The sequence below is a fragment of the Antedon bifida genome, chromosome 2 (assembly GCF_963402885.1).
Source record: "Antedon bifida chromosome 2, ecAntBifi1.1, whole genome shotgun sequence".
Taxonomy (NCBI): Eukaryota; Metazoa; Echinodermata; class Crinoidea; order Comatulida; family Antedonidae; genus Antedon; species Antedon bifida.
In genome coordinates, this window is record NC_136227.1 from 16365674 (window position 1) to 16391995 (window position 26322).

General features: G+C 34.4%; 2 protein-coding genes across 2 annotated transcripts; one reads left to right on the forward strand and one right to left on the reverse strand.

The window, feature by feature from the left end:
* Positions 1 to 3660: 3660 nt before the first annotated feature.
* On the forward strand, positions 3661 to 26000 carry LOC144835482 (unconventional myosin-XIX-like). The gene is made up of 20 exons (XM_078690566.1): positions 3661 to 3676; positions 3773 to 3912; positions 4394 to 4507; positions 4878 to 4936; positions 5062 to 5135; positions 5373 to 5442; positions 5610 to 5712; positions 13693 to 13890; positions 14286 to 14376; positions 15310 to 15496; positions 15987 to 16176; positions 16504 to 16614; positions 17180 to 17356; positions 18536 to 18628; positions 18925 to 18981; positions 19525 to 19703; positions 23201 to 23390; positions 24123 to 24249; positions 24459 to 24601; positions 24958 to 26000. Exons 1-20 carry the CDS (start codon positions 3661 to 3663, stop codon positions 25630 to 25632), a joined length of 2994 nt encoding a protein of 997 aa, XP_078546692.1. The 3' UTR covers positions 25633 to 26000.
* On the reverse strand, positions 7189 to 10300 carry LOC144835142 (zinc finger MYM-type protein 1-like). The gene is made up of 2 exons (XM_078690196.1): positions 7608 to 10300; positions 7189 to 7465 (listed from the first exon to the last, which is right to left on the reverse strand). The coding sequence occupies exon 1, from the start codon at positions 9965 to 9967 to the stop codon at positions 8789 to 8791; it is 1179 nt and encodes a 392-aa protein (XP_078546322.1). The 5' UTR covers positions 9968 to 10300; the 3' UTR covers positions 7189 to 7465; positions 7608 to 8788.
* Positions 26001 to 26322: the final 322 nt, after the last annotated feature.

Consider the following 26322-nt stretch of genomic DNA (forward strand, 5'->3'; position numbering starts at 1 on the left):
CTGTTCTGTAGCAAGCTTGGCTTCTATCTTGTTGATTGATTGATCGCAAAAATCATAACAAAAAAACATGTGTAATTATAGCTGTTGTTTATTTTAAGGTCATCGAGTCATAACAGAGAGGGCGGTACACAGCGGTTTTTTTCAGAGCCATATTGAGAGAGTTACGACTTCGAATGGATTAGAAGCCATGTTTGTGTCCAACTATTCCTATGTAGCGTATGGAGTTGAGTCTTTTGTTTTGAAAATGTATAACGTTGAAAAGGCTTTAATTATCGAATTTAATATCAAAACAATCAATTTGATTAAAGGTTTTTGTTAAAATAATAAAAAATTATAAAGTTACTGCGAACATGATTTAAAACAACAAAAATAGCAATTTCGGAACGGCTCTGGTTGTGCGCTCCATGCACGCTCTACGCGTGCGCGTTTAGTTTGTACAGCGATTCTCTATAGTAATGCATTGTTTTTACATTTTGTTGTTTAAAATCATGTTCGCAGTAACTTTATGATTTCGTTATTATCTTACCAAAAACCTTTAAACAAATTGATTGTTTTGATATTAAATTCGATTTTTAAAGCCTTGTGAATGTTATACAATTTTTAAGCAAATGACTCGACTCCATACGCTACATAGGCATATTATTTGCTGCCCGATCGTCTTGGGCCCAGAAAACGTGGTCCCGATCGTCTTCAGCGTTTGACCCGACCCCAATCGTCTCATGCGTTGGCCCGACCCCAATCGTCTCATGCGTTGGCCCGATCGTCTCATGTGTTAGGAACCATTTTGGTCTCTATTATCGTCTCATTTGCTGGGCCCGATCGTATTAGCGCAGGGCCCAATGCGGTAGTTTTATGTTTGATATATGGTAAAATCGATAACGTTTTATTTTGGTTCCGATAAAATCGGGTATTCGGTATGGAGCGTTGCTGATACGCTTTTGTTTGGTATAAGGGATGAATGTTTATTTAGGCTTAAGCTTTTTGGGCTATCCTGCAAAATTTTTTATGTATTATTTTTAATGTCAGTAATTTATGTTATCACTTTCTTTTGTATGTATTTTTTATGATGATTTTCCTAATAAATTCAAATCAAATCAGACCGACTACACTTTTCTGCAAGCCTAGCCTGGGCCTAGTACTTAGTAGGCAGGCCTGTCTAGGCTATAATAGTAGTAGGGCCAAATAACCATTTAAATTCTCCGGGTCCTAGCTAGGCTAGGTCACAGGTGGTTATATGTTTATAAAAATTTGTTTGTACAAATTTACCATTTCGCTATTTTTTTTTCAGATTATTACTAAATCTAGGCCTAGATGCATTCCACCCCAAGTTAAAAAGAAACTAGCATGTCTTTTCAAAAAGGTAAAGGAAAATGCTGTTGATATTCTCTCTGTCATGCATAGTAGGCCTACTTTAGTAGACCTGAAGTGAACATTCTGACACCTTGGCACAGTTATTCATTAGGGTATTAAAAACATGGAATGAAATGGTTGCCCACACATTGGCTGGTTAATTTACTAATTCCATCTGTGTAAGCCGTTCTTTAAGTCAGTAGATTGTTTAAAAATAATACGTACATGTGCAACGTTTCAACTTGTTTTCAATAAGTCTTCATCTGGCAACTGACTAGATGTTAGTGGTTGCTAGAAGTACTGTGTAGCTTTGCTAGTTGTAGATTAGCGCCCCCTAAAAAGGCAAAGAACTTCGGAAAATCACAGACTAAGGTTACAAATAGTCATTGCCAGACTTCTTAAAAACAAGTTGAAACGTCACACGCGTATGTATTCATGAATGGTTTAACGTAAAGAATTATATATACAGAATAATTACTATTAGATCCTTCAAAATGAAACACATCCTCTTTTCAATACATATTAATTAGGCCTCAAAGCTCCAAATGAATTCTTTAGAAAGACATGTACTGAGCGCTACAGAAAATAATTTATTCTGAAAGCTGTAAGACTTTACAACAATTACTCTTTAGCAATAATTTATATACATGTGTATTTTAAACATTTGTTTTAAATGTTTGTCTACATTTCTGTCACTGTAATTTCAGGGGTTAATGGTGTGGATACATGATGAAAACGAGGCTTGGGTTCCAGCGTGTGTTAATTCATGTTTTAGTGATGGCAAGATTATAGTCACTAAATCTAATGGCCAGGTAAAAGGTTTGGGGTCCAGCATGTGTTAATTCATGACTGGCAAGATTATAGTCACTAAATCTAATGGCCAGGTAAGAGGTTTGGGTTCCAGCATGTGTTAATTCATGACTGGCAAGATTATAGTCACTAAATATAATGGCCAGGTAAGAGGTTTGGGTTCCAGCATGTGTTAATTCATGACTGGCAAGATTATAGTCACTAAATCTAATGGCCAGGTAAGAGGTATGGATTCCAGCATGTGTTAATTCATGACTGGCAAGATTATAGTCACTAAATCTAATGGCCAGGTAAGAGGTTTGGGTTCCAGCATGTGTTAATTCATGTTTTAGTGATGGCAAGATTATAGTCACTAAATCTAATGGCCAGGTAAGAGGTTTGGGTTCCAGCATGTGTTAATTCATGTTTTAGTGATGGCAAGATTATAGACACTAAATCTAATGGCTAGGTAAGAGGTTTGGGTTCCAGCATGTGTTAATTCATGTTTTAGTGATGGCAAGATTATAGTCACTAAATCTAATGGCTAGGTAAGAGGTTTGGGGTCCAGCATGTGTTAATTCATGACTGGCAAGATTATAGTCACTAAATCTAATGGCCAGGTAAGAGGTTTGGGTTCCAGCGTGTGTTAATTCATGTTTTAGTGATGGCAAGATTATAGTCACTAAATCTAATGGCCAGGTAAGAGGTTTGGGTTCCAGCATGTGTTAATTCATGTTTTAGTGATGGCAAGATTATAGTCACTAAATCTAATGGCTAGGTAAGAGGTTTGGGTTCCAGCGTGTGTTAATTCATGTTTTAGTGATGGCAAGATTATAGACACAAAATATAATTGTGAGGTAAGGAGGGGAAGGAAGCATACCATCTATGTCAACAACCCAACCTTGCTACTAAGTATTCTATATAATATATTTTAAATATTGCTTGTAACTTCATTGTCTAGGAGGTTGTGATACGTGGTCATGCTGGCTATCCAGTGCTGTGTACTCAAACAGATTGGATCAATACAGATGATCTTGTTTTGCTTAATCCTCTCTCAGAACCTGCTGGTAAGTGAATTAATAGTAGACACATGTTTCAATGGTTGTTAATAATATACAGGTCTTCCTCCGATTAAAGACCCCTTTAATTAAAAGCTCAATCTAATTTAAAGCCGGATGATCGCCTATCTTTTACCATTAGCTGCTGCCTTCCTCTAATTAGAGATCAGAGACCACAATTTGGATGAATCCAACTGAACAATTTCCTTCAAATTTCCCTGCAATTAAAGACCACTTTAAAATAAAATGTTATAATTACAGTATTAATACATTTTTAGAGTAGAACAGCGGACAATTTGAAGAAAATTGGACAAAATACTGGCAACACACGTTTGTTACTTAACCTAATGTTTTCTGTTCATAGTGCTGAACTGTTTACGTGAGCGGTAGTTAGCTGGTAGATACTACACTCAGGCTGGTAGATACCACAGTCAGACTGGCAACACACTTGTTACTTAATCTAATGTTTTCTGTTCATAGTGCTGAACTGTTTATGTGAGCGGTACTTAGCTGGTAGATACCACACTCTGACTGGCAACACACTTGTTACTTAACCTAATGTTTTCTGTTCATAGTGCTGAACTGTTTAAGTGAGCGGTACTTAGCTGGTAGATACCACACTCAGACTGGCAACACACTTGTTACTTTGAATCCTTTCAAAGAAACTGGACATTTTGATGTTCATATGATTCATCGTTACCATAGTAATCAAAAGGTAAACAACGATTTGCTAGTATACTATTGATTTTTAGGAAAATTGATCTGTTGGTGACATCACTATTAAAATCTTGACTTCACTTTATCTTCAATATTGGGCAAAAATGTCCTCAGTTGCACTTAGAAGTGAGAACTTAGAGATATATGCTGAGCTCCTCTGAAAAGATAATTGTTTTGCTGAATATGCCATTTTATGTCACATAATACTGTAGTTATTTACTTTGACCAAAAATTGGATTGGAAAAAAAAAACATTTTTATTATTATAATTTTTTAACAGTCAAATTTTCTGTCGGGAAATGGGCTTTTGGTTAAATTTAACCATTAATTTAGTAAAACTAGTGTTATATTTGTTTTTTTTCTTTCTTTGAAACAAATAACTTTATTAAAACTGCAAAATGGCTTGATTTTATTAATCCTCATTTTCATTTTTTTTTTTTTGGAACATATATCTTTATTTTATATTATATATTTTATCAGGCACACCCACCACATGTATTTAGAGTTGCAGAAACAGCTTTGAGTAATCTTACTAGAAGACTAGACAAGATTAATCAGTCAATAATTGTCAGCGGTGAAAGTGGTTCTGGAAAGGTAATTCAACTCAATTTCAGTTTTACGTTTGTTTTCACCAATGTAATCAGAGTCAATTTTCTACCTTTAAAACCATTTCTTGTTTATTTTGAAATAATAGGGAGGCCCAAACTTGAATAAAAATAGAGAGGCTAAAGCATAGACAAGTAATAGAGAGTTCTATAATTTGTTTTTACTGTTTCAAAGTACACTGTTACAAAATCAGCATTTATTGAATGTCACTAAATGCTTGCCAGACGTGCAAAGAGGGAATGTTGGCAACCCATTTTTCACAAAGGCAGTTTAGTCAATATTTTTTTTGAGCATACAAAAACGTTTGTTGTTCTCTGTTATTTGTTGTGATTACAAATTACTTATTGTTTTATTACAGACATGGAATGCAAGATGTTTACTAAAATATCTGACAACAGTGGCAGTATGTAACCCTAGGTATGAAAAATAAACACATTTAATTTAATATCAATAGAAAACATTGACTCATGTGTGTAAAATTACAATTTTTATTTCTTTTTTGTTACTTATTTGTGATAACTTGTTGTCTTTTTTGTTCATAGTGGTTTTACACCATCACCAGCAGATTGCATTGAACGTAGAATATTAGACTCAAATCCTATTCTTGAAGCATTTGGTAATTATTATGTTTATCTTTAATCAAGTACAGTAAGGTACACATGTCATTCTCAAAGTGTAAAAACATCTATGTACTGTTATGGTCCTAAGATCGCTAGAAATTGGACCTTTATTTTTGTTAATATACAAAATCAGCATTTTTATATCATATCAATATATCAAATTTTCTTTAATCATCATCACCACCCAGTATCCTACAACTCTCTGTTAGACAACTATTATTTCATTTTCTTAGGCAATGCTAGCACGTCCAGGAATCACAATAGTAGCCGCTTTGGAAAGTACATTCAGCTACAATTCAGTCGGTAAGTTTAAACTTTCCTTATTTTTATTTGTTAACGTTCAACCAACATACTGTATACAGGCCATGAATTTTGAGTTTCTACATATGCCATTTTGTGTGTCATAGCAGGGAAGAATGAAATTACACACAAGAGGAATTCTTATTTTAACTTTCCAATTTTGTTTTCAGTGGAAATCATGTTGTTGGTGCTTCTATTCAGACATATCTTCTTGAGAAAACTAGAGTTGTTTATCAATTTGATGGTTCCAGGAATTTTCACATCTTTTACCAAGTTAGTATTAGTTATGTTTCATTTTTGTGTACCTTTAAACCGGATAACCAACTGTTTAACTTAACTGCTGGAAACTGTGATACATTTGCATATTTTCTGCAGGTTAGAGAAAACCCTGCAATTTATTTCTGTTACCATGTTTCTAAAGTGAGTAGGCTAATAGCAAACATGTCAGGAATTATACTCTTTGGTTGTAATCAGGTTGTTAAAATTCTACTGATATTCACAGGGGCCTGTTCTATTATACCCTTTGGTTGTAATCAGGTTGTTAAAATTCTACTGATATTCACAGGGGCCTGTTCTATTATACCCTTTGGTTGTAATCAGGTTGTAGTCAGAGTAGTGTACGTGAGTCCTGGGGAGAACAAAGGAAATCTATTGTATGAGAACAATAGAATGTGTGAAAGGGCAGGCCCGTATTCAGCATTTATAATGGGGGGGTGCGAGCGAAGCGAGCAACAATGGCTGGGGGCCAGGGGGCCGCCAAGGGCCCCCGGTCAGGGTCCAGGGGCCGAAGGCGCCGGCAAAATTTGCGTTATTTGACGTTCTCAAGACTGATTTAAAGCTCAGGTACAGGCATGAATTTTAAATATAATATCTGGTTAATTGTACTTAAATCAAATATTTGTAACAGAAATCAAGACGAAAAAACATGAATTTCCCTTAATATGGTCAAATACAAAATTTGGCAATATTCTGCCATAAAAACCAGGAATACTTTTTTTCAGTAGTTAGGTAGTTAACCTAATGTAATAACATGTCTGGTGACTCCCTAGAAGGTGAAAAAAGATGGTGGATATACGGTGGATAATTTTTGCTATAACATGAAAATAAAAATCTGAAGTTGAATAAAAATACCAGAAATGTAAAATTAAAGTTATATTACTTATATTTAGTCATCTGATAAAATTTTTTACCACACCGTTTATTTTTCATAGCTTTTTAAAATGCCGCTCTATTTACAAAATGTGTGTACAAAAGAATAGAGATTTTACTGTGTAATTTGAACTATCCCCCCACTGATAAGAAAGTGCTTTTTTTCAACAAGCTCGTGTAACACAAATAAAATCCCAAAAATTATGAAACATAGGGGAAACTATAGATCGATAATTATTGGAATGTATGATCAATAGAAATTTTTTGCCCGCACCTGGCCTTTAAGACTCTTTGTTGTGGCTTGGGCTAGTTGAACGATGGACACCAGAACTTAACGCTTTCATGATGTTTAAAGGCCAACTCAGACAGCGTCGTACGACGCTGTCTGAGTTGGCCTTAACAAACAGTGAAACACTCTGACCGACTGCAGAAAATTAATTTCAACAAGAAAATGGGCCTTACCGTGATTTTTAGAATAAAAGACAACAAAATGACAAATTCTTAATTAAATTGTGTTTATTTTAAATGATTCATTACTGTTTAAGTAGAATGACGATCATGTAATAGAGTATGAAGCTCTAGCCTCCTTGGATATTTTTTTGCAAATAAATCCACGACCTGATCCAAGTCGACGTCTTTTGAGTAGTGTATATGCATGAGTGCTAGCGATGATAACCTCTCTTGTGTCATGCTTGCTCGTGTGTATGTATGCAGTCTTTTTAAAGCACTCGCACTTCTCTCACACTCACAGCTCGTAGATGGAATTGTGCAACAAATCTTTAACAATGCATATATGTTTGGGAAAATAAGGCGGTCACATTCCCTAATTGCCTGGGCAGCTGATTGGGGTCGTTTGTCTTCAGTCTTCGTGCTATATCTGTAATTTAAATTTAATTTCGTTGGTATCACTACATGATCGGGATGATGATCGAAAATAATACATAACGATGATGATGTCTCATCATCATCATCATCATGACGACGTTGACGACAAATCAGTGTAGTTGTCTGGAACTTACCTGACTTTCCAGCGGAATAACTCCTGGTGTATCGTTTCGGGTGACGGAAGGTCGTCTCGATACACCTCTATGATGTCATCAATGCTTGTTGGAGGGTCATTTTGGCAAATGACGGATGGCACCAAACCAATGAGCCTTGACGATAAGACGGCTAAATCTGTACATAGAAAACATACCACTTCATTAACCTTTGTTCAGTGTGTACCAATATCATAGAAGGAATAGGGACAAGACATTACATGGGTGTTGACGATACTAACCAGAGAATTGTTCATCAAGCTCTGTGATTATGTGGTCAATGAATGGAACAGCCAGATTCCTCCTGTAGTACTCCTCTGGCGATATAGCAGGAGCATTGTTTCGATGGATTTGACGTCCAACCGTTCTTGGCATAGATGGATCCACATTAATCGCTTTAGCCATCCGTACAGCATGCTCGAATATGTGCCCAAACTCTTTATCAATGGTAGATGCAATACATCTGTAGGTGGTTTTGACTTCTGCTATCTTAGTAAGTAAAATAATAAGGTGTTTGCAAAATAAGTACATTACCGGTAAATTAGAGAACGTGTAATTGTGCATTATTGCATAGCAAAAATAATCTTTCAAATAGAATGTATCGAAAAGTAAAAATACCTGATTGTATGCACAGATGATATCAACTGATCTGCCCTGTAGCTTTATAGTGATACCAGCTAAATGTGAAAGGAATTGGTATACAACAACGAATGTTATGATAAAATCAAACGATGTAATGCCTGCTAGTAGTGATGACGCATCGCCTCTCGACTTCGGATCCCACTTGGCATCTCTAAACGTATCTCCACACAACTCACCATTTGCTCCTTGGCTAATATTTTCTAATGCGGTAATGATGAAGAGGTGAGCTTGGTAAAAATGGGTGTAGGCGTCATGGCGTGCTGCCCATCTGGTTCTACAGAGATCAATCAATGGTTTACGTTTTGCCGACTCTGGTAGCTCTTTCAGAATGATAGATTTCAGCAGGCCTGTATGAGTAATAATTATAATTACCAGTGTGTGGTTATAAGAGTGTTTGGTGTGGAAAAAGATACTGTAAAACAATTTTCTTCATTCAGGCTACTGTACTGAAGTTACGAATATATTTTAAAATAGATAGCAACTTGTTTACTTAGGCCTATATTAAATCATTTCTTATAATTCTACTTAATCTCACCTTCACGTTTTGGACTTGCGAGAAAAAAGAGACTACACTTCTTTAATTTGTCCAAGGTATTCCTTATGCTTGGAAGCGCACAACAATGTGCAATAACAAGGTTCAAGCAATGTCCACTGCAGTGGACATAGACAGCTTTCGGAGAACGATCTCGTATTCTTCGCTGAACCCCTACATTCTTACTTGACATATTGGATGCTCCATCGTAACCTTGACCTCTGATATTGGTTATGTCAAGTCCAAAATCTTCAATGGTCGTCACAATCAAATTGGCTATACATTCGCCAGTGATTCTAGGAAGGTGCAAGAAAGCCAAAAACTCTTCTCTAACGTTGTTATGCTGATCCACAAAACGAGCACATAAAGCCAGTTGTTCGTTATTATGGCTTGTTACTTCATCTGCCATTATACTAAAGCAGCCTGCATCCTTGATTTCTTTAACAATGTCGGCAAGAATAATGTCGTGACCAATTATTTGAATGATTTGAGTCTGTATAATCGGTGAGGTGTATTTTGCGTTTCTGTTGTTAAGTCCAATATTATTCATATGTCTATATAGTGTGGTATCGTGCTTGGCAACCATCTGCAGTGCGGCAAAAAAATTGCCAGTGTTCCCATGAGTGGCAATATCTTCCTTGTAAAACTCCTCCACGTCTCCTCGCAGAGCAATACATTGGCGACCACAGAAGAGGATTGCTTCGGAAACAGATTTAATAATATGTCTGTTTCGAGTGATGTTCGCCTTCTTTTCTTCGTTGAAACGGATGTCGATGTTATTTCCATCTGGCTTTTCGATCGAACATTTAAAAGTATCTGCAGCGATCATAGAGTCGCGATGATAATTTGTATGTTGATGAGCCATGGCCTTCTCGTCGATCTTGTAAAAATTAATAAATGGCTTGTTTACAAAAATACCTTTATTTTTGTGTGCATCAGGTGGCATCATTAATACGCATGTAATACAATAGGCGGCGTCGAGTGTTGGCGTGTATACCATCCAATTATATTTTTCTAAATACCTGGCCTGAAATGACCTTTTGCATTGATGTAAAAATCGCGCAGGAAACTTAAAATTACGGGGTGGAATAAAATGATTCGTCAATAGCCGGTACTTTTGTTCGTCGGTTAAAGATTGTGTAGCCGCTATGACATCATCAGTTGTCATGGTGGCATTTATTAACTTGCCGATATCATTCAAAAGTCCTTCTGTTTCTATAATAGAAAATAAGGTACAATTAGTGAAAATAATGTCTGAACATAATGCTTACATTGCAGCCATACATGTGCCTACTTTTACAGTACTTCATTCATGTAATATTCATTCATATTATGTTTAATATGGCCTAGGCCTATATCTATTCGGCTAAAAATCAATTAAATTAATTAAAGATTAATTTTATACCGGTACCACCGTCTGGGGTTCCATCTAAATCTGGCTGTTCTGGAACAGGCTCTGGGGCCTGGCCTAGATCTTCAGCCTCTTGGTCTTGTTCTTTTTTTTCTTTTGATTTTTTTATCCAGCCATCCAACTTTTGGCATGATTTACCAGCAGCTTTCCGTTTTCTAGCTTCCTGCTCCTTCCTTCCCATGTTTGTGCGCCGGTATTCGATAGTGTCTGTATTTCCAGACACGTCCGTTACCACCGCCGCCGGCTGTCTGTATTTTTCCAGCAAACACTTTACCGCGTACCGCGTACACGAAGCGCGCTAAGCTATTGCTTGTCGTCACATGATCGAGTGCGCATGTTTCACATCGAGTTTGTAGTCAGTTTAGATTCCGTAATTTAATTACCTAACCGGTATTTTTTTCATTTTATATTAACATATTTTTGTTTGTATACCATTGATAATGTAAATTTTGTATATATATAATGATATTGTCTTTAGTTAAACAAGACAAGAAAAAATACCAACCGAGGAAATAGTGGACCTTTTGGGACTTGGGGGGGTGCGTCTGCACCCAACGCACCCCCCCTGGATACGGGCCTGAAGGGTAACAATAGAGGGGTGATTGTTAACAAAGATGGGACGCTAAGAGCACAATAGAATGTGTGAAAGGTTAACAATAGAGGGGTGATTGTTAACAAAGAAGGGACGCTAAGAGAACAATAGAATGTGTGAAAGGGTAACAATAGAGGGGTGATTGTTAACAAAGAAGGAACCTGTTCTATTATACCCTTTGGTTGTAATCAGGTTGTCCAAATTCTACTGATATCCACAGGGGCCTGTTCTATTATACCCTTTGGTTGTAATCAGGTTGTCCAAATTCTACTGATATTCACAGGGGCCTGTTCTATTATACCCTTTGGTTGTAATCAGGTTGTTAAAATTCTACTGATATTCACAAGGGGCCTGTTCTATTATACCCTTTGGTTGTAATCAGGTTGTTAAAATTCTACTGATATTCACAGGGGCCTGTTCTATTATACCCTTTGGTTGTAATCAGGTTGTTAAAATTCTACTGATATTCACAGGGGCCTGTTCTATTATACCCTTTGGTTGTAATCAGATTGTTAAAATTCTACTGATATTCACAGGGGCCTGTTCTATTATACCCTTTGGTTGTAATCAGGTTGTTAAAATTCTACTGATATTCACAGAGGCCTGTTCTATTATACCCTTTGGTTGTAATCAGGTTGTTAAAATTCTACTGATATTCACAGGGGCCTGTTCTATTATACCCTTTGGTTGTAATCAGGTTGTTAAAATTCTACTGATATTCACAGGGGCCTGTTCTATTATACCCTTTGGTTGTAATCAGGTTGTTAAAATTCTACTGATATTCACAGGGGCCTGTTCTATTATACCCTTTGGTTGTAATCAGGTTGTTAAAATTCTACTGATATTCACAGAGGCCTGTTCTATTATACCCTTTGGTTGTAATCAGGTTGTTAAAATTCTACTGATATTCACAGAGGCCTGTTCTATTATACCCTTTGGTTGTAATCAGGTTGTTAACATTCTACTGATATTCACAGGGGCCTGTTCTATTATACCCTTTGGTTGTAATCAGGTTGTTAAAATTCTACTGATATTCACAGGGGCCTGTTCTATTATACCCTTTGGTTGTAATCAGGTTGTTAACATTCTACTGATATTCACAGGGGCCTGTTCTATTATACCTTTTGGTTGTAATCAGGTTGTTAACATTCTACTGATATTCACAGGGGCCTGTTCTATTATACCCTTTGGTTGTAATCAGGTTTTCCAAATTCTACTGATATTCACAGGGGCCTGTTCTATTATACCCTTTAGTTGTAATCAGGTTGTCCAAATTCTACTGATATTTACAGGGGCCTGTTCTATTATACCCTTTGGTTGTAATCAGGTTGTTAAAATTCTACTGATATTCACAGGGGCCTGTTCTATTATACCCTTTGGTTGTAATCAGGTTGTTAAAATTCTACTGATATTCACAGGGGCCTGTTCTATTACACCCTTTGGTTGTAATCAGGTTGTTAACATTCTACTGATATTCACAGAGGCCTGTTCTATTATACCCTTTGGTTGTAATCAGGTTGTTAACATTCTACTGATATTCACAGGGGCCTGTTCTATTATACCCTTTGGTTGTAATCAGGTTGTTAACATTCTACTGATATTCACAGGGGCCTGTTCTATTATACCCTTTGGTTGTAATCAGGTTGTTAAAATTCTACTGATATTCACAGGGGCCTGTTCTATTATACCCTTTGGTTGTAATCAGGTTGTTAACATTCTACTGATATTCACAGGGGCCTGTTCTATTATACCATGGAGCTATAAAATTTTATAGCTCCATGATTATACCCTTTGGTTGTAATCAGGTTGTTAAAATTCTACTGATATTCACAGAGGCCTGTTCTATTATACCTTTTGGTTGTAATCAGGTTGTTAACATTCTACTGATATTCACAGGGGCCTGTTCTATTATACCCTTTGGTTGTAATCAGGTTGTTAACATTCTACTGATATTCACATGGGCCTGTTCTATTATACCCTTTGGTTGTAATCAGGTTGTTAAAATTCTACTGATATTCACAGGGGCCTGTTCTATTATACCCTTTGGTTGTAATCAGGTTGTCCAAATTCTACTGATATTCACAGGGGCCTGTTCTATTATACCCTTTGGTTGTAATCAGATTGTTAAAATTCTACTGATATTCACAGGGGCCTGTTCTATTATACCCTTTAGTCCAGTTCCCTATGTATTTTCGTGTGCAAATCATGGGGAAAGTGTAAACATTGCGTTTTATGAATATTTGAAGCATGCTGGTTATAAAAACTCATGTTGTGAAATTTCTAAAATTCATCTTTGACCTCTGACCGCAATTTGAATACTTTGACCCATTGAAAACAAAATGGTCATATCTTTGCAACGCTTAGATTAAATAAAATAATTTTAGTGTCAAATTATTTAGAAGATGCATATTAATATACCCTTTGGTTGTAATCAGGTTGTTAACATTCTACTGATATTCACAGGGGCTTGTTTTTTTGTTTGTTCTGCGCATGTGTGCTTTGTCCTGGTATTTAACTGACTGTACACCTGTTTGAAAGTATCGAAGCGTGACGTTTTTTTTCTCACAAACTTGAGGTTGCGCTAATGATAGCGCCCCTAACTGTACAATGACAATACTTCTCCCTTGATTTCACAAGGTTGGCGTGTGAATATGAAAACATGTAATAAGTCTGGAGATCAATGTAGGCAGATGTGAAAAGGATCTTTCTGGTACTTATATTAAACATCTTGAAACAAAATTGTCACTTTGTAATATTGTGTAATATAGGGCAAGAAAGCACTCACTCTACTAATTTTATCAAAGCATGAAATATATTATTAGTTTATATTATTCTGATTATTAGTCTATTTAATAATATCATTAACATTTCTTCTTTCAAATTATCATAGATGCTGTTTGGCGCAAATGAAAGGGAAATGAGAAACTGGTTACTACCAAATGTATTGAGTTCAGACAACTTAAACTATGTGCCACTAAACCATTCAGAAGGTGCATGTAATCAAAAGGATAAACAAGATTTTTTAGTAACAAAGCAAGCAATGTCTAATGTTGGACTTAGCAGGTCACAGCAACAAGAATTATTTAAAGTAAGAAACTTTTACTTAATTAGAACTGGTTACTTAATAAACATTGTTTTACCAGGGAAGAGTGAAATTCTCTGGTAAAACATGGTTAAACTTAGTGGTGATATTTTAGTAGAACCTGAACCAAAGCAATGTGTTTAGATGCCTTGGTTGAACTAATCCAGCACATGTGGACAGTAAACATCAGTGAACTTTTACCTAGTTTTTACAATCATGATAGTATATTGATTCAAAACAACTTTTACAAATTTATGGTTTGCCTTTAATGAAAACCAAATGGTAGTATATAAATAAGTGTTTTAATAGACTGTGGTGTTTTTTATACATAAATCTAATAGTAATGTTATAATTCTATTTTTTGAATTATTGAATTGAATTTGAAATGTGTTTATTTGTAGGTTCTAAGTGGTATACTTCATCTTGGAAATGTAGAGTTTATTAGTGATGATGATGTTACTGGACCATGTGAAATTGATTGTGAAAAACAAGGTAAATGATATAAAGGTTATGCTGTTTAATTATTTTCTGTATTATACCAATAAAAAGATTGCATAAAGTATTTATAGTTTAGCTTAAAGTAGTTGCGACCTTTAAGTTTGCATACAGTATTTATAGTTTAGCTTAAAGTAGTTGCGACCTTTAAGTTTGCATACAGTATTTATAGTTTAGCTTAAAGTAGTTGCGACCTTTAAGATTGCATACAGTATTTATAGTTTAGCTTAAAGTAGTTGCGACCTTTAAGATTGCATAAAGTATTTATAGTTTAGCTTAAAGTAGTTGCGACCTTTAAGATTGCATACAGTATTTATAGTTTAGCTTAAAGTAGTTGCGACCTTTAAGATTGCATACAGTATTTATAGTTTAGCTTTAAGTAGTTGCAACCTTTAAGTTTGCATACAGTATTTATAGTTTAGCTTAAAGTAGTTGCGACCTTTAAGATTGCATACAGTATTTATAGTTTAGCTTTAAGTAGTTCCAACCTTTAAGTTTGCATACAGTATTTATAGTTTAGCTTAAAGTAGTTCCGACCTTTAAGTTTTAACAGATTATATTTATAATACTGTTTTTTTTTATTTTATTAGAATTTTAAATCTAAAGTAAATTGGCATTTATTTATGATTCAAAATATTCTATCAACAGTTTATATATTTTTTTAGTATTTTTTAATTTGTTTTTATTTCTACCATAATATAATATATGAAAAATAACTAAAAACAGACCTAAGGAATAGCTTAATTACGATAGGTTGCCCAAAAAATATATACAAAAAATATCGTTAATAATTATGTCATTTTAAAATCTTAAATAATCTTATTAATATTCTTCTCCATCTTCAAAAAATGTTGATAAAATATTTCAGCCAAAGAAAGATTTTATAATTTACTAATTATTCAATATATCATATTGATGTTGCTTCATCAGGAGTTGACACCTCTGTTAATGCTGCTGCACAGTTACTTGGTCTTGATGTTGATGCCTTAACTAGATGTCTAGCATTCCGACAAATCACTGCATCTCACAAGCGTAGAAAGAGTGTCTTTATGAAACCTTGCTTAAAAGATGAATGTCACACAAGGAGAGATTGTCTTGCAAAGTTACTCTATGCCAGGTATTTTACAAACATTATAAGTATAATATTTGTTTTGTAGTGAAAGGAACCTACTTACTCTTTTAAAATGATCTTGTTGTACAGTATTTGCCTTTTTACTGACATGTTATACATTCAAAACAAACCCACAGAAGATGTTCATATCCAATAACTTTTATTTGCCTTCCCATATGCATGCTGGGCTGCACCGAGGTGGATTGCCCACAGCAAATCGTACATACACCTTTAAACATTCACAAAAATAAAATGAACATACATACATTACATGCAAACTCTAATACATAGTCAATTTAATTTCATTTTTATTCTGCCTAATCTCTCTTTCTGTCATGGCCTGACTTCTTTCTTTCTGCCTAATTTCTTTCTTTGTCATGTAGTTCGTATGTAACAGGAGAAAATGTTTACATGCAAACGTTTTCAACCCCACTTTGGTTTTACCAAAAAAAAACTAGTTTGAAGACTGTGACTAAATTATGGTTTAACGTTTCAGAGTTTTTGATTGGCTCGTTGGATTCATCAATGGCTGTACCATGGCCAGGAGTTGGCAGTCTTACATTGGTCTACTGGATGTCTACGGATTTGAAAGTTTTTCATTTAACAGTTTGGAGCAATTATGCATAAATTATGCAAATGAGAAACTTCAGCAACATTTTGTGCACAACTTCCTCAAAGCAGAACAGGTATTCCAACAAACTTATTTCTATATATAGAGTATGCTAATATACAGTTGGTGCAACAGTGTTTTATTAGAGTGATAATATCAAGTTCTTTTATTAAAAAAAAAAAAAATGAAGAAAAATAATATGGAACTTCTTTTAGTTTATATCAAACGAATCTCGTAAAAAAATATCAAAATACTAGTATAATTATAATACAATATAAAATAATTAAGATAACAATAATAATTAAAGTTTATGAGAATTATCATTCACTTTTTTTATCTAACAGTGATAATTTATAAACATAATTATACTGCTGATTAAACAGCCATGTTTGTATTATTCTAGGATGACTGTCAATCTGAAGGAATTCCATGGAAATTTGAAGACTTTACTGACAATAAAACATGTCTTGATATTATTGAAGGCAACATCAGTATATTTGCACTTATGAATCAAGTAAGTGTTGCTATTCCACAGCAAAATAAAAAAAATAATTTGTCATAGTTTTTCGCCAATTATGGTTGGAAAAGACCTGTATTCTGTAGTTTGTCTTTTTATTGAAAGATAAGCTGCTGTAAAAAAAGATGTATTGAGAATTCGCCTTTCTCAATCGTAGTACAGTACGTCGTATAATAATAACTCCTTCCTATTTTGAATTTGACATTTTGAGAAACAGTGGTTTTTACCAGACAGGCATAGTTTGTCTTACAAACCATAGTTTGTCTTTCAATAAAAATAAACTGTAGTTTGTAAGAAGATAAACAATGGACTTTTGAGCCTAGTTTACACTAGAAAACCTGGTGCTGATGTACTTTTGCACCTCAAGCTTAACCCCAATTTAAAAATATTCACCTGCTGCACACATTATGCCCAGTGATTTCAAGTTAAGTACAGTAGCACCACAACCAGTTTCAAACTATAAGTTGTTGTGCTTAGTGGAGACTGTCCATCTAAGGATCACAATCATGTTATTATGTCATTTACTTTCTATGAACTAATTGCAAGTTTATCTTGTTTATAGCAATGCAAGTTAAACAGACATTCAGATCCAAGTTCATTTTGTGAGTTTCTTCATGACACTATCAGCAGTTCAAACTTATCTCGTGCACACATGTCAGTGATATCACCAGCTTTTGTTGTGCATCACTATGCAGAGAAAGTTACGTACCAAGTGGATGGTCTAATTGAAAAGAATAAGGTAATATACTTAAAACTGAAAGCCAGTTTTACAGTATATTCACAAAAAAGAGGATAGAAGGTTATAAATAGTTTCTCAAAGCATTACAATTATGGGATAGTGCATCTGCTTCGTTTAAACTCATTTCTCATAATTTTATAACTAAAAATAAAAGCTACAGGAAAATGTATCAATGGCTGTTTGTAGCTACAGGGAAAATCTTTTGCTTTTGCTAAACTATCTTAGCTCATTTTTTCAAAACTTGTAGTGAAATCAAGGAGGAAGTACCAGAGAATTTAACTATCAACTTTAGAATACAACATAGTGTATAGGAACAACTTAAAGGTTAGCCTGTCATTAATCAAAACAATGGTCAGCAGTCAAATAGTTTATATTTGTTTTATACAATGATATTATATATAGCCGAAGGCAGATGTCAAACTACAATTTTATCGCAGTTCAAAAGGTGACTCTCCATGGAGAGGGAACCAACAGGATAGCGGCTGCAATCGACCAATCAGATATGCCCTACGCAGTACGCACTGCTATACGCCTGTGTTGAGCCTATCTGCGTGACAACGATACGCAATGTAGCGTGTTAAGCATATAAACGCAAACGGATTCTATATGATCCTCGTATACAAAAAATGCTAGATTACCAAGAAATTATTCATTCCATTGCGATTAAAAATATATTTAATTTTATAAATCTTCACTGTGCTTTGACTAGAATATGTGTTGTAATTTATGTGGTCTTAATGTATTATATTAGATTATTATTTTTTATACTAAATGTTTTTGACCACATTTACGGCCGCCATCTTGTTGGTTCCCCCTCCTGTTGGAATCACTTTTCAGTCTGGAGTACGTGCTCTAGACTTTGGCTTATTACATCTTTCTGGTTTTATATCAAAATAAGAATTGGTTCACAATTCTATTTGGAAAAGGACAAGAGTGTTTCAACCTATTTAACCACACATCCTCTCCATTATTACAATTAAGTTTAATTTAACAACTTGCCTTCCTGCCCTATTATCAGGGATATTTTTTAATAATAATAATTTTTAATATTTACTTCGAATGGAAACCTTATATTGCTATTACAATACATTATATTTGCTCATTAGATTTGATGTGCAGTGTACACAGGTGAATGTTCATTTACTAATTAATCTATTGTGTATCATTTGATGTTTTTAGGATGGTATTCCAGCAGAACTTGTAGATTTGCTTAGAATTAGCAGCAAGAAGTTTGTGCAACAACTAGTTGATGCTGATGTTACCAGTTTACATGTGATTGATCTTGTTATTAGTTTTTAAACACCATAGTAACACTATACTAACATCAAACTAACACTGTAGTAACACCATACTAACACTGTAGTAACACCATACTAACACTATACTAACACCATTTTCTCTATTGTTCACGTCCATTGCTTTTTAAGTTCTGTCTTCATCAATGTTACATCATGAAACTTTTAAACAAAGAATAAATGTGTGATATTTATAATGCCCTTGCATCTTGTCAGTTATGTTAATAGTTCTGTTTAACCTAAAATAGGTTAATTTTATGATTTTTTTTGCAGAATCCAAGTAAAACAAAAGGCAAAAAGACTACTTTTACAGTGGTATCAAAATTTAAGGTACAGAATCATGAAAATTGAAACTCATACAAAACTTAATTTAGACTCTTGATGAATTTAGTATGGAACATCAATTAAAAAAATACCTTCAAGACCAAGCTCTTGCTTTAGGAGTTAGATAGGTTTTTTGCTTTGTTGTTGTTTTTGCTTTCTTGACCATTTTTTTTCTTGAAAGAGGAGAAACAGGGAAACAAGGACTTTTATGGGTTTTCCTCAGCATCCCTGTTTTTGTATATTGTTGATGTTTTGATATTTTGTTTCCTGTATATTATATTAATTATAATTTATCTGTAAATTGTTTTTATGATGCTGAAATAAATCAAATAAACATCTGCAAGATCACTCAAATTATTGCTTCCCAATTTTTTTTTTACTTCTGTTGAAAATGTAACTTATAATATATGCAAGATATTTTATTTTTTAATTATCAGACATATTTCCTCAATCCATTTTGTATTTACTATACTTATTTTGGTTGATACCATTTAGTTTTTACATGTAATCTTCGGGGTAACAATCTAACAATTGTATCTTATATCTTAGAATTCATTGGACAGTCTTATGGCTACTTTATATGAAACAACACCTCACTACATCCGCTGTATCAAACCAAGTCTTGAGTGTCAACCAGACAGCTTTGATAACGTTCATGTTATAAATCAACTACGTGCTTGCGGTGTTCTTGAAACAATTCAGATTAGTGCAACAGGCTTCCCTACCAGGTCAGCTTACAGCTATTGTTTTGTGTCTTTTTATACTAACAATGCACCCATTTATGACTTGTTGATACCCTTGTTAGTTAAGTTAACTTGAAACAATTGAGATCAGTGCAACAGGCTTCCCTACAAGGTCAGCTTACAGCTATTGTTTTGTGTTCTTTTTATACTAACAATGCACCCATCTGGTTGATACCCTTGTTAGTTAAGTTCACTTGAAACAATTGAGATCAGTGCAACAGGCTTCCCTACAAGGTCAGCTTACAGCTATTGTTTTGTGTTCTTTTTATACTAACAATGCACCCATCTATGACTGGTTGATACCGTTGTTAGTTAAGTTAACTTAAAACAATTCAGATCAGTGCAACAGGCTTCCCTACCAGGTCAGCTTACAGCTATTGTTTTGTGTTCTTTTTATACTAACAATGTACCCATCTATGACTGGTTGATACCCTTGTTAGTTAAGTTCACTTGAAACAATTGAGATTAGTGCAACAGGCTTCCCTACAAGGTCAGCTTACAACTATTGTTTTGTGTTCTTTTTATACTAACAATGCGCCCATCTATGACTGGTTAATACCCTTGTTAGTTAAGTTAACTTGAAACAATTGAGATCAGTGCAACAGGCTTCCCTACCAGGTCAGCTTACAGCTATTGTTTTGTGTCTTTTTATACTAACAATGCACCCATTTATGACTTGTTGATACCCTTGTTAGTTAAGTTAACTTGAAACAATTGAGATCAGTGCAACAGGCTTCCCTACAAGGTCAGCTTACAGCTATTGTTTTGTGTTCTTTTTATACTAACAATGCACCCATCTGGTTGATACCCTTGTTAGTTAAGTTCACTTGAAACAATTGAGATCAGTGCAACAGGCTTCCCTACAAGGTCAGCTTACAGCTATTGTTTTGTGTTCTTTTTATACTAACAATGCACCCATCTATGACTGGTTGATACCGTTGTTAGTTAAGTTAACTTAAAACAATTCAGATCAGTGCAACAGGCTTCCCTACCAGGTCAGCTTACAGCTATTGTTTTGTGTTCTTTTTATACTAACAATGTACCCATCTATGACTGGTTGATACCCTTGTTAGTTAAGTTCACTTGAAACAATTGAGATTAGTGCAACAGGCTTCCCTACAAGGTCAGCTTACAACTATTGTTTTGTGTTCTTTTTATACTAACAATGCGCCCATCTATGACTGGTTAATACCCTTGTTAGTTAAGTTAACTTGAAACAATTGAGATCAGTGCAACAGGCTTCCCTACCAGGTCAGCTTACAGCTATTGTTTTGTGTTCTTTTTATACTAACAATGCACCCATCTATGACTGGTTGATACCCTGGTTAGTTAAGTTCACTTGAAACAATTCAGATCAGTGCAACAGGCTTCCCTACCAGGTCAGCTTACAGCTATTGTTTTGTGTTCTTTTTATACTAACAATTCACCCACCATCTATGACTGGTTGATACCCTTGTTAGTTAAGTTCACTTGAAACAATTCAGATCAGTGCAACAGGCTTCCCTACCAGGTCAGCTTACAGCTATTGTTTTGTGTTCTTTTTATACTAACAATGTACCCATCTATGACTGGTTGATACCCTGGTTAGTTAAGTTCACTTGAAACAATTCAGATCAGTGCAACAGGCTTCCCTACCAGGTCAGCTTACAGCTATTGTTTTGTGTTCTTTTTATACTAACAATGTACCCATCTATGACTGGTTGATACCCTTAGTTAAGTTCACTTGAAACAATTCAGATCAGTGCAACAGGCTTCTTCCCTACCAGGTCAGCTTACAACTATTGTTTTGTGTTCTTTTTATACTAACAATGTACCCATCTATGACTGGTTTATATCCTTGTTAGTTAAGTTCACTTGAAACAATTCAGATCAGTGCAACAGGCTTCTTCCCTACCAGGTCAGCTTACAACTATTGTTTTGTGTTCTTTTTATACTAACAATGTACCCATCTATGACTGGTTTATATCCTTGTTAGTTAAGTTCACTTGAAACAATTCAGATTAGTGCAACAGGCTTCCCTACCAGGTCAGCTTACAGCTATTGTTTTGTGTTCTTTTTATACTAACAATGTACCCATCTATGACTGGTTTATACCCTTGTTAGTTAAGTTCACTTGAAACAATTCAGATTAGTGCAACAGGCTTCCCTACCAGGTCAGCTTAAAGCTATTGTTTTGTGTTCCTTTTATACTAACAATGTACCCATCTATGACTGGTTTATACCCTTGTTAGTTAAGTTCACTTGAAATAATTCAGATCAGTGCAACAGGCTTCTTTCCGTACCAGGTCAGCTTACAGCTATTGTTTTGTGTTCTTTTTATACTAACAATGTACCCATCTATGACTGGTTTATACCCTAGTTAGTTAAGTTCTCTTGAAACAATTCAGATCAGTGCAACAGGCTTCCCTACCAGGTCAGCTTACAGCTATTGTTTTGTGTTCCTTTTATACTAACAATGTACCCATCTATGACTGGTTTATACCCTTGTTAGTTAAGTTCACTTGAAACAATTGAGATCAGTGCAACAGGCTTCCCTACCAGGTCAGCTTATAGCTATTGTTTTGTGTTCCTTTTATACTAACAATGTACCCATCTATGACTGGTTGATACCCTGGTTAGTTAAGTTCACTTGAAGCAATTGAGATCAGTGCAACAGGCTTCCCTACCAGGTCAGCTTACAGCTATTGTTTTGTGTTCGTTTTATACTAGCAATGCACCCATCTATGACTGGTTGATACCCTGGTTAGTTAAGTTAACTTGAAACAATTGAGATTAGTGCAACAGGCTTCCCTACAAGGTCAGCTTACAGCTATTGTTTTGTGTTCTTTTTATACTAACAATGTACCCATCTATGACTGGTTGATACCCTTGTTAGTTAAGTTCACTTGAAACAATTCAGATTAGTGCAACAGGCTTCCCTACCAGGTCAGCTTACAGCTATAATTGTTTTGTGTTCCTTTTATACTAACAATGCACCCATCTATGACTGGTTGATACCCTTGTTAGTTAAGTTCACTTGAAACAACTCAGATTAGTCCAACGGGCTTCTTCCCTACCAGGTTAGCTTACAGCTATTTGTTTTCGATATTGAATAATTAAGAAAAAACTAAAATGGTTGTATTGTATTGTTTTATAGGTTGCACTAAACATGTTACAACCTTCTTATTTGTTGTAATTTGTATTACCCAGTGGTCTAATGGTTAGGATATCTGCATATCAAGCAGAAGGTTCCGGGTTTGAATCTTGGTGGGGGCGACTTTTTCTCATTCTCACAGATTTCCTCATCTTCATCGTTTCAAATTAATTATTTAAGTTTCAGTATATCACCGGGCGATATAGAATTTATTCTGTGCCTGTGATGTTTATAATATATACTGTATATACCTCTGTACATACTGCATATGTTGAACACCTACTAACACACTTGCCAGTGTGTTGTTTGTTATACTTGATTCTGAACGATAATGACAATTTTCTTATAGAATGTTGTACAGTGATTTTCTTAAGAGGTATGAATTATTAATAAGGTCAAACTCAGAAGATGTAAAAGATTTGGATACAAAAAGTAAATGTGCTGTTATTACGAATCTGGTTTTAGCTGAAGCAGACAAAGAAAATAAAATGAAAAGCTTTTTGTTTGGAAAAACAAAGATATTCCTAAGAGAGGGACAGGTACTTAAAGTAGTTTAATAATAATTTAATTATTTTATATTTGCAGTAGAATAAATTAAATTTTAATTAGTTTAAGTGAATATTTTATGGCAAAGGAATCATTAGCAATTATTTGACTTTATACGGTCATTTTTCGCCAAGGTAAGGTGAACTAGGCAGTCTTATTACTTAGGCTTGCCGACCCAGCCAAGTCTACTTACACTTTGCTACATATTTTAATATAACAGATGTAATATTTAGTTCCTCGAGAAAAATATCATTCCCTCGGGGATGTCAATTTTTATATTTCACCTCTAAGCAGGCACTATCTGTATAATATAAACCTTTGCAGTAGAGCTGAATGAGTGTCGTAAAATAAACCTTTATTTTTAAAAGTAGTGCTACAGGAATATTTTTGTAGAATAAGATAGGAAATTCACCAAAATTAACTAGATAATTATTTAAAATTGAGGCATTTTTCTTTTTAAAAAAAGTATATACTGTAAATATAAAAAAGAAAATAACAATCAATTTGACACAATTTAAAAAATACCATTTTATTAAAAATTATTACCAGTTAAATGTGTGTAAGTCATTGAAAATCAGTAAAATTCCTATCTTATAACATTATGAAAAAGTTGTAGCACCAAATTATAATACTTTTAGCTTTTAGTTTTTAGCTTGTCAGTGTAAAAAAGTAAGTAAGAATCTGCATCATTGTATATTTATTATATTCCGTTATTTTTCATTTAGTTGGATAAACTTGAAGTTGCAAGATTGAAGGAATTCAATTTAAGTGCTGGTGTAATACAGATATGGTGGAGGAAGATCCTGGCAACCAAAAGTAAACAAGAGACAGCTGTGGTCATCATTCAAGCAGGTATTGATTGTAATAGTGTTTTGACAAATATCTTGCAGGCATCATGCTGTTACCAAACCAAGCCACTAATTGTCACTAATTAGAATTGATATGTTGTAGGTTTTAGAGGCTGGAAGGTGAGAGAAGATGTAAAGAGACGACATGAGGCAGCACGTGTCATACAGTATGCTATGATGCCGAGTCACTAATTAGTAATTGATATGTTGTAGGTTTTAGAGGCTGGAAGGTGAGAGAAGATGTAAAGAGACGACATGAGGCAGCACGTGTCATACAGTATGCTATGATTGGATATTCAATTCGTTTACACCAATGCAAGTTAGATGAACAATTAAATGAATTGAATTCAGACGAGGTAGGCTTTTAACTTAAAACTCCCAATTTTCAATCTTCGCTGCACCAACAAACTTTACAATGTGAAGTATGTTCCTTCATCACTAACACATCCTCATTTACATGTACTTACTTTAATGATGTTAAATTAACACATCATCATATGTACTGTGCTATAAAACTAATAATGTTGAATAGAGTATATTTCATTTACTGAGAGATTGCCTGTGCTTGGTTCCGCCTCATTAAATGGTCAATCAGTTAATTTTCATGAAATATTCTCCATATTCAAATCATAAACATTCAGTTTATGATTTTTAATTTAATTTTTTTTTTTCTTGATACAATTTAATACAATTTAACATTTATTTTTACCAGTTTGCTGATTCTGATGTGCAAGAATGCATTGATGAACAATCACAACAAAACAATAGCATATTAACAGAAGGTATACTGTCAGCAGTATCACTGGATAATGATCCTCATGACAGTAACCTGTCAGTGATTAGGTCAAGCAAATGTAGCAAAGAAGTTGAAGATCAAGACAAGAGAGATAAGTTTACCAGTAAAGAAGTTGAAAATCAAGACAAGAGAGATAAGTTTACCATTAAAGGAATTGAAGATCAAGACAAGAGAGATAAGTTTACCATTAAAGGAATTGAAGATCAAGACAAGAGAGATAAGTTTACCGATAAGAGCATCAATGAAATTGAAGAACCAGAAAATGTAAATAACAATTATAGAATACAATTTCATGAAAATGGTAACCTGAACTGTAATAGTGGTAGAAGTGAGGGAAATACAATAGTAAACATTGAACAAAAAGATGGGGATGAAATATCTCAAAAGAAGAGCTCAAATGAACAATGTGGTACACATAAACCAATAGCTAGTGAGCACCAGAATGGTAGACGTGTTAAAGAGGAGCCTGTAAATCAAGGAACTACTACCATCATTAACAAGTTTGTGCAAGTTGCAACAACTCCTGCAGTTGATATAGCTTTTGGTATTGTGTTACTTGGTTTGCTGTATCATGGTCCAGTTAGGCTATAATGCAGTTTATGTCCGGATTAAGTATGTTAATCCAGGAACTACCACCAGTATCAAGGTTGTGTCAAATGCCGCAAATTGTCTACTGTATATGTTGAAAGAAAAATGAATATTGACACAATTCAATTTTTTACATGCGTGTGCTGTCGTACCAATTTTATTCAAAATACAGTACAAACAATAATACAATTACAAAACTTAAGATCCATTACACTGTAAGAATTCAGGGTCTTTGTGGAGGTCTTTCAGCTGGTGTTCACGCATGAGTAAATATGAAATTATCCAAATATTAAATTTTATTATAAACAAATCATGTAAAACTAACGATTTAATTTCAGTAAATAAAAATTATCCTCAGGAATATGATTTAATTTGCGGATTTAAACTTTGTGTTACTTTTTTACTCTTAGTTTAAAAAAACTTTCCAACCCCATTGGAAATACAGTAAGTCAAGATTGTATGTTCGTTCTGGCCGTTCTGTATTCGTCATTCCTATTTGCATGAAAACGTTACTATAGTACTAGACATTGTTATTATTAAATGGCCGCATTTTGACCATTTTATTTCTTGACATATTAACCAATAGATATAATAAAGCCAAAAAAGATATTCTATCTTTCTGATTATAATACACTTAAAGGTAAGCTTATATGGAAACAACAAACTCACAAAATTGCTATACTGGTCGTGACA